Source organism: Sceloporus undulatus, chromosome 1 (assembly GCF_019175285.1).
Source record: "Sceloporus undulatus isolate JIND9_A2432 ecotype Alabama chromosome 1, SceUnd_v1.1, whole genome shotgun sequence".
In the NCBI taxonomy this organism is placed as follows: Eukaryota; Metazoa; Chordata; class Lepidosauria; order Squamata; family Phrynosomatidae; genus Sceloporus; species Sceloporus undulatus.
Window position 1 is genome coordinate 309003720 of NC_056522.1, and position 18303 is coordinate 309022022.

Consider the following 18303-nt stretch of genomic DNA (forward strand, 5'->3'; position numbering starts at 1 on the left):
AAAAATATAAGGACGTACTAATATCTTTCTTTCATGAAATAACCACATGGTTTATGTTGCTCTAAGCCTGTGGTGGCGAACCTATGGCACGTGCCAAAGATGGCACATGAAGGGTGGGGAAGAGAAGGAACAAGCATGCCGGGCCTTCAGCTGTCTCTGGGGTATCCTGCCCCCAGAAGGCGTAATTCTGCCCCCTAATGTCCCACCCCCGGAAGTCCCACTCCAGCACCAGGTGACATCTGGTGCGGGAACACCTTTGAGTTTAGGCACTCAGTCTCTAAAAGGTTCACTAAAAGGTATGTCTAAGGCATACATTTCAGCTACTTTTGAAGCTAGCTATGGTGCCATTTTCTAGGTTGCTATGCTGTGTGGAAACATAAGGGAACTAAAATGGAGGAATCATGTCAACTGATGTTTCATGGACTTTTCATGAAAGACTTTTAATCTTTCATGAAAAGATAGGCTTTTAGACTACCTGTAAAAGATAAAACAGTCTATTCACAAGCAAAGCAATTTGTTCAAAACTGGTTTAGTGTTTCATGCTTATAAAAGCAACTGTGTGTGCAAGACATAATAGACAAGATAAGGGGATGAGCAACTCAAGGACCTTCAGCTGTTGGTGGACCACAACTCACATCTTCCCACACCATATGCTATCCTGCCTACAGCTTGCTTACCCTGACCTGGACATAGAGTAAAGCACTTGAAATTTCTTTTTTGGTTTCACTTTGCATTAATGATTTTAGGAACTGGTGTATTTGGAAGAGGGATTGACTCTGGACTAAAAGGAAAAACACAGTAAAAGTCCACAAGGCTCTTAAAATGCAATAAGCAGCATAGCAATGCACTTAAAAAAAAGGAATGCATTTGAAATATTTAAATCAGCAAAATACAAAAAAACATTGTTTCATATGGCTTCAAATTAGGCTGTAAGCAGTGTCAACTTAATAGCAAAGTGACAGTCCCAGTAATCTGAGGTTCAGGCATTTTTCATATTTAGAATGTGTAGTATAGCCCCATCAAGTGAAATTCCCATTCTGTTTTTCCCACACTGCTCTCAGTTTAGTTATTTCTTCAAGAGATAAGGATCTATATGGAGCCTCATGTTTAAAGCACAGGCTTGTGATTCACAACTCAAAAGGACAGAAGAATGATTAAGAAAAGCTAAGTTTATATTAAATTATCATCATCATTTCCTAAAATACTGAACATAGTGGTTAAATAACTCCAGGAAAAAAAATCATCTCTCTCCAATGAGTAATGTTAAAACTATTACACAGGAATGCAGGGATATCACTTCCAATAGACAGGAGAGATACATTTTCTTTTTACACAGTCAATCAGTGCTCAAGAGATTGTCCCCACTTCTGGCCTTCCCCCATTCTGTAAAGTCTCAGTAAAGTGAGACTTCACTTCAGCATGCGTGTAATGAGCCCCATAATCACAACCACCACCATCAGCAGCATTGGCTAAAGCTTACTTGGATATATGAGCACAGATTCACATCCTAATTTCAGAAGTAGGACTAAGACAATAGGCGCCATTCTTTCAATGCCTGGCAGCTCTTTTGACTCCTACTAGTGGTGGAATGGAGGAGCCAGGTAACAGGTTTTAAGAAAACAGGTTTCAAGGTTGGAGTGTGCAATAGAAAGGGTCCTTACCAAGACAAGAGTGCTTTCAAGGGAAGATTAATATAAGCGGCAGGGGTGAAAATCCAGTGGTTCTTTGCTGAAGCAACTTTTTCTGTTGATTTGCTAAACCTCTGAAGTGAAGAGATAAAGCTGTTTTCAACTAATTTATTTTTAATAGATTGTTCTTTTAAATGTGACTGCCTATACGCAAAACTTCACTCTAGTCTCAATGTCTTCATCAATGTCTGAAGTATGGCTTCATATTCCCCCCATATTTATAGGCCTTAATTTTGAACATGGGTTGCTGTGATACAGTTACCCCCTAAATATACTTGCCTTGATGAGACTTGATTTCATCACCTCTTCATCTTAGGAAATTTCAGCAAACATGACCACAAACGTTGGAGCCAATTAAAATAAACAGAATTAAATTAAAATCTAATATGTTTTTTTTCTGAGAGGAGAAATAAGCCTACCAATGAATACAAAAATAGCTCCATGCCCCAGTCATAACCAATTTGTCATAGGAATGCACATCATCCAGGGTTCATTAATCTGATTTATAATTCTCTGCAACCAGTTAAAAACACCAGCATATAGCTAGCATAATTCCTTTACGCTGCTTTCTTCTCTCTCAAAAAAAGAAATGATACTAGACTTTTGTCCTTGTCCATATACCTCTATCGCCAGTAACTATCAGTAAACTGGAAATGCATGCACTTTTTCAGAATAGGAAAGAGGAAAGTAAAGTGTAACACAGTTATTAGCAGAAGTCAACGTTAAAGTCAAGTGCATAGAGTCTGTGGGACAGGATGAAAATAAAAGTGCATTGGAAGTGAATGCAAAACAGGCAATGTTTACAAAGGATGGAACCAGACATTAAGGATTAAATACAGAGTTCTCAACACTGTTCTTCTCTTGTAATTCTAACACCTAGGGTCAAGAATGTGAAGGAGAAATTCAATGGACAGGATGGGGTACTTGACTGTTATACTGTGTGCTGTTCACATTGTTTTTAAAAATTGTGCCACCTCCAAGAAATCTCTAAAATAAGATGTGAATCTAAATACTGTATTTTCTGGCGTATAAGACTACTTTTTAACCCAGGAAAATCTTCTCAAAAGTCTGGGGTCGTCTTATACGCTGGGTGTCGTCTTATAGGACAGGTGCTGAAACTTCCAAGCCGGACTGGAGAATCTGCGGTCGCCGCATATGGTGAGGGAAGCTCAAAACGGCCACATCCTCTCTGTATGTGGCAACCGTATGAAAGCAGCAATGGTGGCACTATACAAGTACGGTAGAAGAAAATCTTGGAGACAGAGAGCACTGGGCAGGCAGGGAGAGCTGTCCAATCCAAGCAGGCTTTGTATACAACAAGTTTTCCTGCTAAGTACCTGCATGTCATAAGCATTTGAATTAAAATTACTATATTGAAATCAAATCTGATGTTTTTTAATTTTTATTTAGTTTGCGTTGGAAGAGAGGTAGTCTTATACGGCGAGTATATCCCAAACTCTATTTTTAACTGGAAAAGTTGGGATCATCTTATATGCCCAGTCGTCTTATACGCCAGAAAATACGGTAGTTGTTCGTTGTTGAGAGAGGGAGGTTCTTGGAAGAGGACCACAGATGAGAACTGATGGAGAAGCAGTATTAAGCAACCCAACTACCCTTTTCTGTGAATGCCACACCTGCATTCCCATAAACATTTGCTGACATAACTTATAGTTCCTTCCAAAGTCTCCTGTGTTTTCTAAGTTTACGTCTGGGAAAAGCAGACATGCTGAGAAAACTGTAAGGGCTTGGTTGACTTGATTTTCCCTACATCCAAGCAACCAAAGCTCATGTTCAATCACATATATGCCCAGGATGTTATAACAGCAGTAAACATGAATGGGCTTGTACACAAATATGAATGACAGGCTATTTTGCAAAAGGAGAACACTTCTGAGCCAATGAGATCATACAATTCACAACAGCAGGCACACAATCCTGATCAAGCTGAAATTTCTCTATGAGCTGTATCTCCAAGATAGGATACAGCTACCTGTAAAAAGGTAAACTATTTGAATGTATACTTTGAAGTATGCATTAGTTACCAAAACTAATTGCTTTGAGTACCGTAAGTGTTTTGAGCACTATGAAGGCCCACCTACATCCTAATACCTATTAGTATGCTGAAAACGACAACATAATGGCTGTTCCAAATCTAGATTGAACTCACAGTGGACTGAATTCTGGATTTGGCCTAAAAAGTTTGTGTTCAAATTCCCATCCAAGTATGTGTTGAGTATCCCTTATCCGAAATTCCAAAATCCGAAGTTGTCCACATGGGTGGCTCAGACAGTGACACCTTATATTTCTAATAGTTCAAAGTATACCAGCTTTGTTTCAAATACACAATTATTTAAAGTGTTGTGTATAAAATTACCTTCAGGCTACGTGTGCAATGTGTATAGGAAACATGAATGAATTTCATGTTTATACTTGGGTCTCATTTCTTAGATATCTCGTTATGTATGTGCAAATATTCCATAACTCCCCCACAATCCAAAATTGAAAACACTTCTGATTCCAAGCATTTCAGATAAGGGAGACTCAACTTGTATAAGGTTTAATGGGTAATTTTAGACTAGATAGTATATTTCAGCCTAACCACCTTCAAAGAATTGTAATGAGATAATGCTTCTTTAAAGTAGAGTGCAATACATATTTGACAAGAATATGAGATTTGTTTTGCACAATGAACCATTTGTCTATTGTTAGCTACTACTTATCTTCACTGAATAACAGGGACTAGTCTCCATACAATTTGGAGAAAAACTGTCACTTTTAAATATCTGACTTTCAATAAAGGCCCATGGTTGAAGATGATACTCCATCACCTGTCCTCTCTGTAACAATGAAAACAGGTCTCTTGAGCCAGAACTAGTACATTTTTGAAGGAACAATGCAGGCATATGCTAGGCAAAACTTACCCAAAACAATTGCATTTTAAGGACATATTGGCTTTGATATGGGATTCTGCAGCAGAACTTTGTGCATGTTTTCATTAAGTGAAGATCACATACAGTAATGCTAATGTCTAGCTTTCGTAAGATACGATTTTGCATGACAGCTATAATATGAAAAACCCAACAACACCTGCAGTTAAGTGAGTTGTCAGGCAGGCCAAGATTAGTCCAAAACAGGCTGCTCTAAGTCCATCTAGCATTCCTACTGTTTCCCAGGACTTTCCTGGCCTCCCTATTTCTTTATAATATGGAGAATGTGGATACAATCCCACTCTAACAATGAACAAATGAAACTGGAAACATTCTGAGAACAACACAGAAGCAAATGTGATGACAGAGAGAAATGGAAGAAGAATGAGAGGTCTGATGCAGACAACCAAGCGCAAACAAGTTTCTGTGAAGTGTGAAACAAACATACAACATTCAATACAAGTGATGTTGCACATACATTCTGATACAGATGACTGAAACACACATTTACTGCATGCAGTATTGCCAGTTCTGATGAGCATATAAAATGTTTTGATTTTTGAAAGAAATACAGATTTGTCACAGAGAGAAAGCCAAATAAAGTTTTTAAAACTTGGGGGGGGGGGGGGGGACCCCCCCCCCCCCAAAAAAAAATTAACAACAGCTTCTGCTGAAGTCACCACTGAATGAGACAATTTTGAAAGCAAAAAGGTAATAACTGTGCTGGAGTCTACTACTACATTTTATCTACTTGCTTGCTCTACATTTAAATTATAGGAAGTGATCCATGGACAAAGTGGTAATGACACAGGGAAGTAATGTGTTTATCAGTGATGCCAAAACCATTCACCCAACACACAGTCTGTGGAACACTTAACTTATCACAGGAGAGGCACTTGCAGGACTGTGGTGAACAAAACTGCTGCACTTACCCAGGGAATATATACTGTGCTTTAACAGTTCCAAGTAGGAACTTAATTGCTGTTCTGCCAAAGGATGTCTAGAACCTGCGCAGTGATACGTACTGCCATCTCATGTTCTGAAAAGACAGTTTCCCATGCCCCGGGCCTGTTTTGCAGTATGGACACAGCCATGTGTTAGTTGCAATGAAAATGGAACTTTAAATGATTAAGCAATTCATAGTATGTCTCCTGCCTCAGTACCTGCCTAACATTCATTATCTTTCAATTGCACATACCCGCTTTCTGACACCAAACTTTCACTGCTCAACCTATCCTGCAACTACAAAAAGAAGTCACAAGCAAATTTTGCCCTTCCAGAATCTCTAAAGAGACTCCCTCCCCCCCGCAAAAAAGGCATAGGAAAAAGTCTCTTACTGGATTTACTGTATATACTCGTGTATAAGTCTAGAAACTTTGGTCAAAAAATTGACCCCAAAAAACTGAGTTGACTTATCCATGGGCCAGTGTAGGTACTGTACTTTAACTCTTATTTTAAAAAGGAAACATCACCTGGAGAAAGGCAAAAGCATAATCTCCTGGAATCACTGACCCCACTCTATTCTCTCATCCATCTAGCCTTTACTGTGAACACAAACATGCCTGATGGAATTTTGTAATATTTTTGGCATTGTTTTGCTTTGATTCATTCTTTGTTACATGCCCCTAAGTTTTGCCCTCGACTTATCCATGGGTCATGTCAAAATCCTTAATTTTGGCCCCAAAACCTGCCCTCGACTTATACATGAAGTCGACTTATAGTTGAGTATATACGGTATGCAATAGCATATTGAAGCTGGAGTTTTGAGTTCACTTCTCATCCAATTACATTCCAAAATTTAAAAATAACCACATAGTCCTGACTTATGTTCCACAGGCTAACATGGTTTTCAGTAGCACACATTTCTAAAGTATGGGCCTTTTGACTAACAAAGAACTGTGATACAACACCATTGCACTCAACATATTCTTTGCAAGTCAAAGCTAATGGGAAGCTCTAAAAATAAGAATCGGTCCCCACAGGGAATATCTGCAAAGCCCAGAAGTATGTTTTAGGAGAGAAGTGGGCATTCTAGCACAATGAACTAGACACAGCAGGAGCAATGTCTATTGCCAGCAACAGATTGATGTACACTTTAGATTCCTCTTATCCAATGCTGGATTTGGTAGTGGTTTTCTACAGCTTGAAAAGATGGCAGCAATATTACACTACCCCTTGCTATGAAATTACAGATGCATTTACTTTCCCTGTATCTGTAGAACTGATCTGCTTTTACATCACCTCTTTCACCTCTACTGCGCCCAACCCTTTCCCCCTTAAAGTAGAAAGAGTACAGTGCAAAATCCAGTTAGTGCCAATATCCTCAGAAGAAAGGCAACAGGTATCAGGAGTAGGTAAGTTCAGAAACTCTGGCCACTTGGTGATACAGTGTCCTCAGTTCACTCATGCATTCACCAAATGAAAGCTGTATCAAATTCAGCTGGGAAAAAGCTGCTGCTGAACTCAACACCACAGTTTCTAGGAAAAGGGACATATAAATAAACATAAACTATCAATGAACCAAAAGGGTCTCTTGAGTTGTTTCCCATGAGCCACAAAGGCAGTCTAGTTCAGGTGCCTCATCAAAAGTAGTCTCTGGTCTCCATGAGATACAGAGGCTAGTCTGAGTTCCTCCTTGAAGAGCAGGCAAGATCCTATCTTGTCAGTGCGAAGGATGGCAGAGAAGAAGTGTCTTTGAGTGTGCTTTAAACTTCGCTCTCTGTTGAGGGTTTACGCTGATGCTTCCAGCCTGTGTCTGGAAGAGAGCCTCGGCGCTCAGGAGTGACTGTTGCATTGATGCTGCTACATTCTGACTGCTCCTCCTGTAGCAGTTGCTCAGTTTCAGTATCATCCAGTGAGCCAGAGCTGGCTTGGATAGAGACTGTGTCAGTCTTCATGCACACGTGGTCACGAAGAATACATCCCCGAGAACTTCGTATCTGTTTGAGATCATCCCATTCAGATTCATCACTAGACAAGAGACATATTCCTTCTACAATCTTGATCTTTTCCTTGGTGTAGCTATGATCAGGACCAGCCTGTAGACAGACAGACAGATAGACAAAATGAAACCTGCAAAGTTGTAGTGTAAAGCAGAAGCCTTGAACAGGAGAACTAATGAAAAGTATGTTCCTGTTTTGTGCACAAAGCCACTGCATACAGTGGAAATGGGCCAAAATCACAGCTCCACTTAAGATAATCCTCACAACCTAGTAGTGCTATGCAGCAAGAAAGGCAGGATATTAAATAAAACATCTCATGACTGAGATGACTGAAGAGGGGCACCTTACACATTCTGAGGGCACCAGAATGGGAAGACTAATTGTAATCCAGATTTAAAGAGTATGGCGTGAACAAAGCAAGAAGGATCTACTGTGGAACTGATTCCAATGACTTAAGTCAGGATGCAGCTCTCTAGGCGATTTTGTAGACCCCAGGGCCCCTTGAGTCAAGAATATATTTTTTGCAAAAAAAGAATTGCTCCATAATGGTCCTAAATGCACTTTAGAAGGTTTGGGGGAGGGCATTTCCACCACACCTGGAACCCCCCCTGCCCTCTCAAGTAAAAAATAATTCTTGCAAAAAATTGTTTAAATTTTTGTCACTCAAAAATGTCCAACTAGCATGCAGGGGACACATTTCCACCACATTCCATGGGATATCTGGACCCATTTAGACCCAGGAAATGTCTTTTTGTAACACATAATGTGCCCCCCTAGCCTTCCAGATTTGGCCGTCTCTGATTCAAGTAAATAAGCTATATCCTGTGGCAATTCTGGTGGGAAAAGTGGGGGGAAGAAACAAGGTCACTATCTAAAGTGAATAGAGGTGAAAAAATATAAGCTAAATGTGCTAATTCAGATCCTAAGAATGAGCAAACCCACCACTAAAAATGCTTTGTTTAAAATTGAGGTTTAAATTCACACCCCACAAAAAGACATCACTAGTTGAGGCAGTCCCTGATGAATCAGAGAAAAGGATAAAAATCTTACGATCATGGCTAGAGGAGGGGAAACACATATTTTGTCCAAACAAGTTACAACTGAACATGAAAATAGTAAGATGTGCTTCAGAAATGCACCCAACTCATAAATTCCTGTAAGTATGAAATGCTATCTGGATACAATGTACAGTACAATGTGTTTTATTTATATGGTATATGTGTTTTATGTATATGTATATGATATGCCATGTATTTTATGTATGTTGTACACCGCCTTGGTTTATAGAAGGGCGGTATAAAAATAAAATTTTTATTATTATTTATTATTAAAATTCCTTTCCTAACAAACCACTGTTATTAGACATTCTATTGCAATCCCATAAATGACAGAAAGAGATAATAGCACAGATAGACATACTGAAGGGGCAGGAATGAGGAATAATTTGAAATGCATGAGAATCTAGAAAACAAAACAAAACTAAAACAAGTACTGGAGGCTAAAAAGCATTCAGCTAGGAGATTATCTGTGATTCAACAGAGAACGTAACGTCATAGATTCTCAGAAGGACAATCTCCCATTGGAGGACTTTCAGAAACAATCTCCTGTGCTCTGAGCTTTGTTAGAACAAAAAACAAAGTGAATGCAGTGGAGGAATGTTGTCAATAAGTGGATGGGATACAAGACAGACCTGGTAAATGCAACATAAAAATAATCACAAAGGCTTAAACACTGATGTTAAGTGTTAAAAAGATAAGTCACATCAGTATGATGATAAAAGCCAAAAATTTAGGGAAGGTCTCATTTAAAAACAGTGAGGTTCACATGAATTTGATAAGAAAAGGTAGGAGAGTGTGCCATTATTTAAGACAATCCAATTTTTTTTGTCTATGTTGTACGTATAAATTGTGCTTCACACTGACAGAAAGACCTCTTTGGTTGAGCATACCTTACACATACACAATCAAGGGTATGCAGATTAAAACACACAAACTATAACTAAATCTGATTAGATGATCAAGGCAAATATTAAGAGTCTCCAATAAGTATTTTCTTTCCCAGCACACAAATGCAGCAGAAGGATTTCTAAGGGGCAGGTGAACACGCACATATACAAAGCCAGACAAGCAGACAAGTAATATACTTGTAGGACAGCATCAGGCCATTCACCACTACAGAAATAAGGGTAGTGGATGTTGTACAAACATAGAGCTGTGATACCTGATTGTGAGGCTGTGGACAGGTCAAAAGAGGAATGGTGAAAGACTATCAGAGGGGTGAGAAAGTTGCTGAGGAAGAAAGACAGAGGTGAGACTAAGTGTCTTAAGGAATCATGGCCAATAACTGGTCCTGCATCAGCTATAGTCCAACACAAATGCCTGTCATATGCCAAAATTTTCTATTTCCCTCCCACTAGGGATCTGTGCACTGTGCAGCTACATCTTTCTACTGCAATACCACTCATGCTTATTGAATTGCAATGGCCAGAGACAGTGATCTTCAATTCCCCTCGACAGCATAATAAATCAGAAAATGTCCTATGCCCCATGATTGGTGCCCCATAACAAAAGCAATATAAAAATTTACCTATGTGATCCATATCGGTGAAATAAAAGATACAGAATTTTTGGTGTAGTTGTGGCTAATTTGCTTAGGAGCAAGGCAAAATAATTAGGCCTATGAGAAATGTCTTTTAATAATACTGTGACTTGACTATAATTAGTATGTGGAGAAATCTTGTAGCACCTTGAAGACTAAGTGAAATAAAGAAATTGGCGGCACAAGCTTTTGTAGACTTCCATCTACCTTCTTCAGATGCATTTGAGGAATGCATCTGAGGAAGTAGACTGAAGTCTACGAAAGCTCATGTTGCCAATTTCTTTCTTTCAGTTAGTCTCAAAGGCGCTCCAAGATCTCTCCACATACTGATTCTACAGACTAACACAGCTACATCTTTGAATTCTTGACTATAATTATTTCAGTTTCTGAAAAATCTCTTACCTCTTTCTTAAAACATAGCTGGTTATACATGGCAGGCTTGGGAATTGTCTCGATCTTTACTTCTTGAGTAGATGTCCGGTAAGATGGGTTACTGTAGGTAAGATTACTAAGGCTAGAATCTGTGAACTTGGACTTTTTGTGTCTAAAGGAATACAATAATCAACAATCAACAAAGAGATAGAGCACCTCAGTATTATAGTTAGGAAGTTCTGTAGCCATGTTCTACAGCAGACAAGTAATTCCAATCTGTGCATTTCCCTTACTCAAACTATGAGAAAGTCACTTTAATCACAAATTGACCATTTCTTCAGTTGCTTGTTCAGTCAAAGCATACCTAATGCATCTGACATTTTTGATAGACAAGTGGAAAAGGGGGAAGAAACACTAACACAGACCTTGTTTTTGTTACATGTTATGAGAAAGGCAGGATAATTAACAATATTATAACAATAATGATATTGGGACTATTAGCATCTTAGCTTTTATTGTCTATGGCTGAAACTTTGCTCCTTAACTCTAGTTAAGTCTTGAAGAATATTATCATCATACCACATGTATTGCTGTTACAGAATAAGATGGCTACCTTTCCAGAATTTACTTTAATGAATTTTTTTCAAAAACATAGCAAGAAATGCCTGGGCTTTATTGGGAATGTTCCAACCAACAGATAAATTCATAAAGAAAAAGAGATGGAAAGAGAGTGAGGACATTACCTGTATATAATTACAGCACCAATTAACAACAATATGATCAATATACTGAGAAGGCCTCCAACAATGTAGCTGACATGCAGTCCTTCTCCTGAAATAGGACAGAAAGTTAGTTAAAGGATGTTCACAGGCTATAAAGAAACCTTCTCTAACTTGGCATCTCCCAGGCATGTTGGACTACAACTTCCACCATCCACACACACATGGGTGGTGATAATAGACACTGTAGTCAACATGTCTGGAGGGGAAGAAGCTGGCATTTAAAGAACAAGCTTCATTTATATACCACTTCATACCGCCTAAGCAGTGTCTAAGCGGTTTACAACTGTAAGCTAATTTTGCTCTTCAGGGAAATAGACCGTGGATTATGAACTCCCCAGCAACTTGAAATTATAGCAAACAATTGTCCTAGCCAACTGCCAGAGGTCCCTAAATAATGTAGCACCCTCACCTTGGTTACTTTTGATGCTTTATCATAAGATTTCTTAAGAGTTAAATTGATAATGTATCCCGTATTCCTGCTTTCATCAATCAGGCACGGCTGAAATAATTGAATGTGTGCTTTTCTACTATGTATATCACAAGAACAGCCCCTGTTACAGAAGCTGTAATAAAGATGTATATGTATAAGGACAAAGGTCTGTAAAATATCATTTCACCATAGGATCAGGTTTGCCACACTCTAAACATACCGTCTCTTCTTAACAGCATGCCCATAATAACTTTATGTACTGTATATTTTTAAGACACAGACTTCTATGTAAACTATGAAATTCACTAAAGGGTTTTATTGGAATGTTGCTGTTGTGTGCCTTCAAGTTGTTTCTGCCTTAGTTAGTTGTTGTGCCTTAGGTTCGCCATAAATCAGAAAACGCTATTGTGTGTGACTTGCCCAAGTTCATGCAGTGGGTTTCCATGGCTGAACAAGAAATCAAACCCTGATCTTCAGAGTCACAGTCCAACGCTCAAACCACTACTCTACAGTGGCTGTCTATTGGCATACTGTATCCTACTATGCCTTTAATTTTTCTAAGAACATTCCTCCAGTATTAATTCACTTTATTACTTCTCCACAAATTTGCTGGAAATCTGTATTGCCCTGATGACATCTCCAAACTACAGTATTTCCAAGCATTTTCCTCATAATAGGTGCAGTGCTGTGTCCCTGATACCACAGTTTGTAGGAATCTATATCTGATCCCACAATCTATAGAAACCACCTTGGCTGTCTCATGCTTTACAGCCTGTAAATTACAGGGAGCCTGAAAGTCTGCTCTCATTATACTTCTAATCTTTAAACCCAGTCTTCATAAATGTTAGATAAAAGATCTTTCTGGGTAATGAGAATTATCGGGAACGATTCATACTGTAAGTTTCTTGGCAGATGAAACATTCTTCCTAAATTTCTGAATGTGACTCCATATTTGTAAATATTGAAAAAAATAGTCTGAATTATGGTTTTTTACATCATTCTATAAGTGTGTCTACCATGTGTAAAAGGCTATAAATCTTGTTACCCCAAGTATTTTAACTCAGTTCTTAACATGAAACATTTGCATTCTAAATGAGTTTACTGAAGCAAAATAGAATTTGATTTAATTTTTTTTAAAAAACACCCCCAAACAGAATTACAAGAGACAAAATCCAAAATGGGAACAAAAACGTTGGTAGTATTTTAGAGTTTACTGTTGGCAATTTGTCTTGTGCAAATACTTGCCGTGTCATTTAATTTGTCATTTAATGGATCAGATTTAAAACTTCATGCATCTAATGGAATGTGTTATATAAAAGTTTATGCCCAATAAATGTGTTTGTTAATCTTTAAGAAGCCACAGGACTCTGCTGTTTTTGCTGCAACATGTACAATTACTGTGGACTTTGTATTAATCTAAGCCTCATCTTTGTTCAGCAACATTTCTAGATACCTATATTCATGGAAAACAAGTACTATAAACTGCCTTAGCTATCCCATCAAAATGTCGCATTAATAACTCAAATTTACTTTCATTAATGTTAATAATCTGCTTGCATCTAAAAAATTTGTCCAAAATCTTTCATCAGAAACAGACAGATATAATTTTTACAGAACACAATTCAGACAGAATGAGGGCTGATATGCAAAATTAGCATATTTTATTTAGATAAACAACATAACTGGTGGTATCACTGCTCCATTGTCCACTAACACCTCTTTAGTATGTCGAGACCCACTGTGCCATTGCAAAGTTTAGGACAGCTGTTGCAGCACAGTAAATCTGAGTTGAGGAGTAAGATGGAGAAACACATGAAGCAAACACAGCAACAGCAAAAACACAAAGCAAATCCACAACTATTTGTTTTAATAATTTAATTATTTTAATTACTTCTATAGACAGCCCTGAGATTCAGACAATAATAATAATAATAATAATAATAATAATAATAATAAATTACTTGTTTTTCCTTGAGCCAGCCTCCTACACACATACACACACATATACTTGTAACTTGTGTTCCTAGTTTGATCACTTATAGCTGTTAATTGCTTTTTGTTGCCATTTTCAGTGGAGAATAAAAATGCAGAACTGACCTGTGGTGGCAAGCACAGCTTCATTTGCTCGGCTGCATAGGCCTTGGCCAGCCTTCCTGTCAGAGCAGCTGCTCAACAAAAAAGGTACAGAAAGTCAGCCTCAAGAGAACCAGTCATCCTATGATGGATTGAAGCAAGCTGATATGGACTGGAACAGACTAGACATGAAATATAACAACAACCTCTTTTCCTTATGAAATATAATGTAAATGGAACAACTTTAATATATCTGAGCAATGGGTAAATTTCAGTCTTACAAGAACAAAGGAATATGCAATAATGGTATATATTACAGAGAGATAGTTTATGGTATGTAGAGTTGGAACATTTCTTTACAGCTTAGGGGAGAAAAGTCTGAAAGGAGAAAGATGCAATCTTTCTTTACATTCAAATTTTTAATAAATGAAGCCACTTACTTTCCTTCTGTCATTTCTACAGATATGTGTGGTCTTGTTGTGGAAGAACCAGATCTATCTGTGGGAGTCTGATACTTTTTGCTTGAACGAGTGGTCTCTGGAATTGAAGGCTCCATGCCAGGAACTATATGGAAGAGAGAATGAAAACAGAACCTGAAGAACAGGATATAACTATAAAGATACAAATTTTATCCAAAATCAGCCATTCATTATTCTAGACATAGCAGGAGATTATTTTTAAGGTTTTTTTTTTTGGTTCAACAAATGATGTACTCATAAGAAAACAAGAATGATAAAGTAGGAAGAAAGCATTAGTATACTGAAATCATTTACTGTTAGAGCCTTTATGGAAGCAGCAAAAGAGACTGGAGTTCTCTCATTAATCTGCCACTTTTCCCTAAGCAAAGCCTCAGTATTATCTGCAAGTACATTTTTAAAGTCACTGCACAAAATGCCAATCACATACACTATTCTTTTGAGACCCAGAATGTTAAAATATGCAACTGGGACATCTGGAGCATAGAAGGAAATTTCAAAGAAAAAATATCAAGTTTACAAGGCAACTGCCTGCAAAGGCATCAAAATAAAAATCTCTGCAGTAAATCTTTTGAAAGAATTATTCTGGAGTATATACTGTTCTGTTATCTAAACTTGGCTTACTGAAGCACACAGAGCTGGTTCGCCAAGTAGGTCTTGCTAAACAGAAACACAAATTCTGATTTATGTATTAAGTTCTACAAACTTACTGTTGGAGCAAGGATGCCCATCTGGTTCATCTGGACATGCACAAATGTAGTCAGTAGCCCTGGCAAAGCAGAGATGGGTACAGCCACCATTATTCACTCCACAAGCATTGGTGCCTAGAAGAAACAAACAGACAACACATTTGACACAGAGTACCATTTTTTCTCCACAACCACAAGGGCTTAATATTTTTCCCCATCAAAATCAACAGTGCTGAAAGTTAAATACAGTGGTTCTGACCAACCGACCAATACTACAGGATTACAGCAACCCACATAGCCAATCAAGGGGCTGGAGGATGGCAAGAATCAACAGCAGAGAGAATTGCATTAATACTAGCTCATGAAGATAGAACATTTGTTTTGTCACTGTGACATAACTTTTTAAGATACCAAGTGTGTGCAAGTATGTTTTTGAACCAGGGCCTCCAGAAGCCACTATGTCATGTCACCTGCACCACTGGTAATCTGAGACTTTGGGAGGCCTGACACACTGCCTCATGAATGCCAGTCTTTTAGGCTGCAGGTGTAGCCTCAAAAATTAGGTTGAATATTATTAGCTGACTCTCCAAACCAACTGGAGTTACAGCAGGCCTTAGAATTAAATCTATTTATCAATCTGAGCAAGTTACCTTTATTCCCCCTAGCACTTAGATGCCCATCTACTTGCATCCAGACATCTATCGCGTGCTTAGTGCTCCTCCAGTCTTTGTCTGATTGTACACAAACTAGACCAAAACTGTTAACTGCTGTTATAACTGTTAATTGTTCTGTTCCATAGTGAAGGATAATGAAGAACTCACCTGTGGTTACAAGCTTAGCTTCATTTGCTTGGCTGCATGAAACTTGGTCAACTTTTCTGTCAGGTGAAGGCCTGACAGAATCTCAGTATACATCTAATTATAGGAATACATCTAATTATAGAACTTATAGGTATTATAGGAACCTACATCTAATTATAGAAATATGAATTGGGTTGTATGCTGTGAACAAGCCTGCAGCTATATTTATACTCTTAAAGTCAGCTAAAAAACAAATGGCCATAAGCCAAGTGGCAGAAAATGATAATTTAATTAGCATTTTTCAGCAAAGCCTTTATTAGCTCCTTGCTTTGTTTTAGGTTTTCTTCCTTTTTTATCTCTCAGTTTGCTAGTCATTGTCCTTTTGGCTAAAAGAACAACTCATAATCCAGTCCTTCTTCCTCTTAGGTGGGGGGATCCATTCCAGATACCCTTGCATAAGGGGAAAATCGTATTGAAAATAATGGGGTGCGTGCATGTGGTGGTGTAGGGCGCACACGCCACTGATGAAATTCAGCATATGCTGAAAGCCACGTAAGTGAAGCCCACATATGGCTCACTGTATTCAGCAATCTGTCTTAGCTATTACCAGCAGTTCAAATGTCTATTACTCAATTGCGAGTATCTTTGACTCTGATATCCATTTATATCACAGAAATCAGATCTCTCTCTCTCACACACACACTTGGTTGATCCTTGGAAACTTTTGTTAGCCCTTTTCTAGACTGATAAGCTCTCAGTCTTTCTTCTAAAAATAATCTCACTCTAAGGGGACAACACTTCAATTTGTGTACCACTGGACAGTAAGGAGAAGCACCAGGTCATGGCACAGTTATCCTCTTTGTCTTAGTTCTGAAATTCCTCCTTAGGACACTTGTCTGCATTCTAAATTTTTAATTACCAAATCTATTATGCCTTTTTCCTCAAAGTAAAGAAGCCTATAGCAAAAGGAGAAGTTAGTCATAATGTTCTTTCAAAAATATTAAGTAAAATCAATTTTTAAAATTAATTATTCATTATGACAGGCAAAGTGTTTTAGGGAGATCTCTATCTTACAGGCAAACCCATTGTGTACGTGTGAGTGTATGTTAATCTTACTATGCAATTTTTTCTACAGAAGGCCAGGATACTGAGTGTACAGTGTAGTAGATAGGTTTCTGTACCTCTCTCCTCCAACAATGTTGTATCAAGTTCAGTGATTTATGCTACTCACCTAGGAGTGAAGAGCTTTTATATATGAGAGCTAGTAAAAGAATGCATGTGAACACCACTGAGTAGAGGCTAACCTAGTCTATTGATCTGAGTTAGATGCAATATTGATCTCTTCTGTTATATCCTGTACTACAAATCATTTATTACAGGGGCAATGGCAGTAGGGCTAGGGACCATGGCCAGGTTGGCCAAGTGCCCAGGGCCTGTACTTTTGTTTTGTTTTATAATCTGTTTAGAATTTGTCAACCCAGGTAGAAGCTAGATTGTGAAAGCAGAACTTTTCAATTGTTTGTATTTGGTGAGCAGACAATAACATCTAGAACAGACCATAAACCTAGAGGTAGCTAGCCAGAAAGTTTCAGGAACGCTAACTAGGAATTTCCTGGTTTGAAAAGAGATACCGAAGGCTTCTAAAGGCCTTTAAAAAAAAAGATGTAGCTCCAGAATGGCTTGAAAACTTGGGGAAATAGCCAATAACACCATCCAGAGGAGAGGAGGTATTGGCTATTTGGTGGCAAAAATGGCCTCAACCAAATTTAGGGGTGGGGAGGAAACGTTTGGGGAGGCACAAAAATGACCTTGTACGTCAAATACAACTTGAAAGCTACAGTATCCCACCCCTGATCTACTGTGCCTCTTACAATTGAAAGAGTTCCACAAAAACCAAGCTGACCAGGCTTTTAAAAAATTCTGTATTGCTCTGACCTGTAGCCTGGTGTTATGTGGGATGGAATCTAGGAACTGCCTGTTTTTTATTTATTTGTTTGTTTGTTTTTAAAAAGGAGCCCTGTGGCACATTGGTTAAATGCCTGTACTACAGCTACAAGGTTGTGGGTTTTGATCCCAGGGCTCCAATGTTGACTTAGCCTTCCAACCTTTTGTAGTTCAGTAAAATGAGTACCCAGCTTTTGGGGGACAATTAGCTTACAGATTTTAAAACGCTTAGAGAGTGCTGAGTTCACTATGAAGCAGTATAGAAATGTAAATGCTATTGCTAATCCTACTGCTATCGTTATAATATAGATATTTACACAGCTGATGTTTTCTTAGGGTGGTTTCTAAGATTCTGCTCATGCCTGTTCTAAACCTTAATATGGCATTTGTCAGAATGTTAGATAAAACTGAGGTATATTCTGAAAAATGGTAGACACCCACAGGGTACATGCTTAAAGAGAGGGACCTGTTATTAGACCAGAGGTACAACTTACAAAATCACATTTTTCCTGCTTGGAGGATTCAAGGACTTCTAATTTTAAATTTTAATTTCATCAAGCTTGGGATTCCTCTTGGGATACC

The 18303-nt window shown here is 38.2% G+C and overlaps 1 protein-coding gene across 3 annotated transcripts in view; it reads right to left on the reverse strand.

The window, feature by feature from the left end:
* Positions 1–6237: 6237 nt before the first annotated feature.
* The window catches only part of LRP4 (LDL receptor related protein 4), a 136982-nt gene continuing 124916 nt past the window's right edge, over positions 6238–18303 (reverse strand). For 2 of the 3 annotated variants that reach the window (XM_042455715.1, XM_042455704.1), the window contains exons 33-38: positions 14999–15112; positions 14253–14376; positions 13837–13904; positions 11271–11358; positions 10558–10699; positions 6238–7653 (exon numbers count right to left, since the gene is read on the reverse strand). In XM_042455715.1, the coding sequence (XP_042311649.1) occupies positions 7321–7653; positions 10558–10699; positions 11271–11358; positions 13837–13904; positions 14253–14376; positions 14999–15112 (869 nt within the window). In that variant the 3' untranslated portion in view covers positions 6238–7320. Of the gene's footprint in view, positions 7654–9777; positions 9846–10557; positions 10700–11270; positions 11359–13836; positions 13905–14252; positions 14377–14998; positions 15113–18303 lie in introns of all 3 variants that reach the window. The other variant, XM_042455724.1, reaches the window with a different exon arrangement.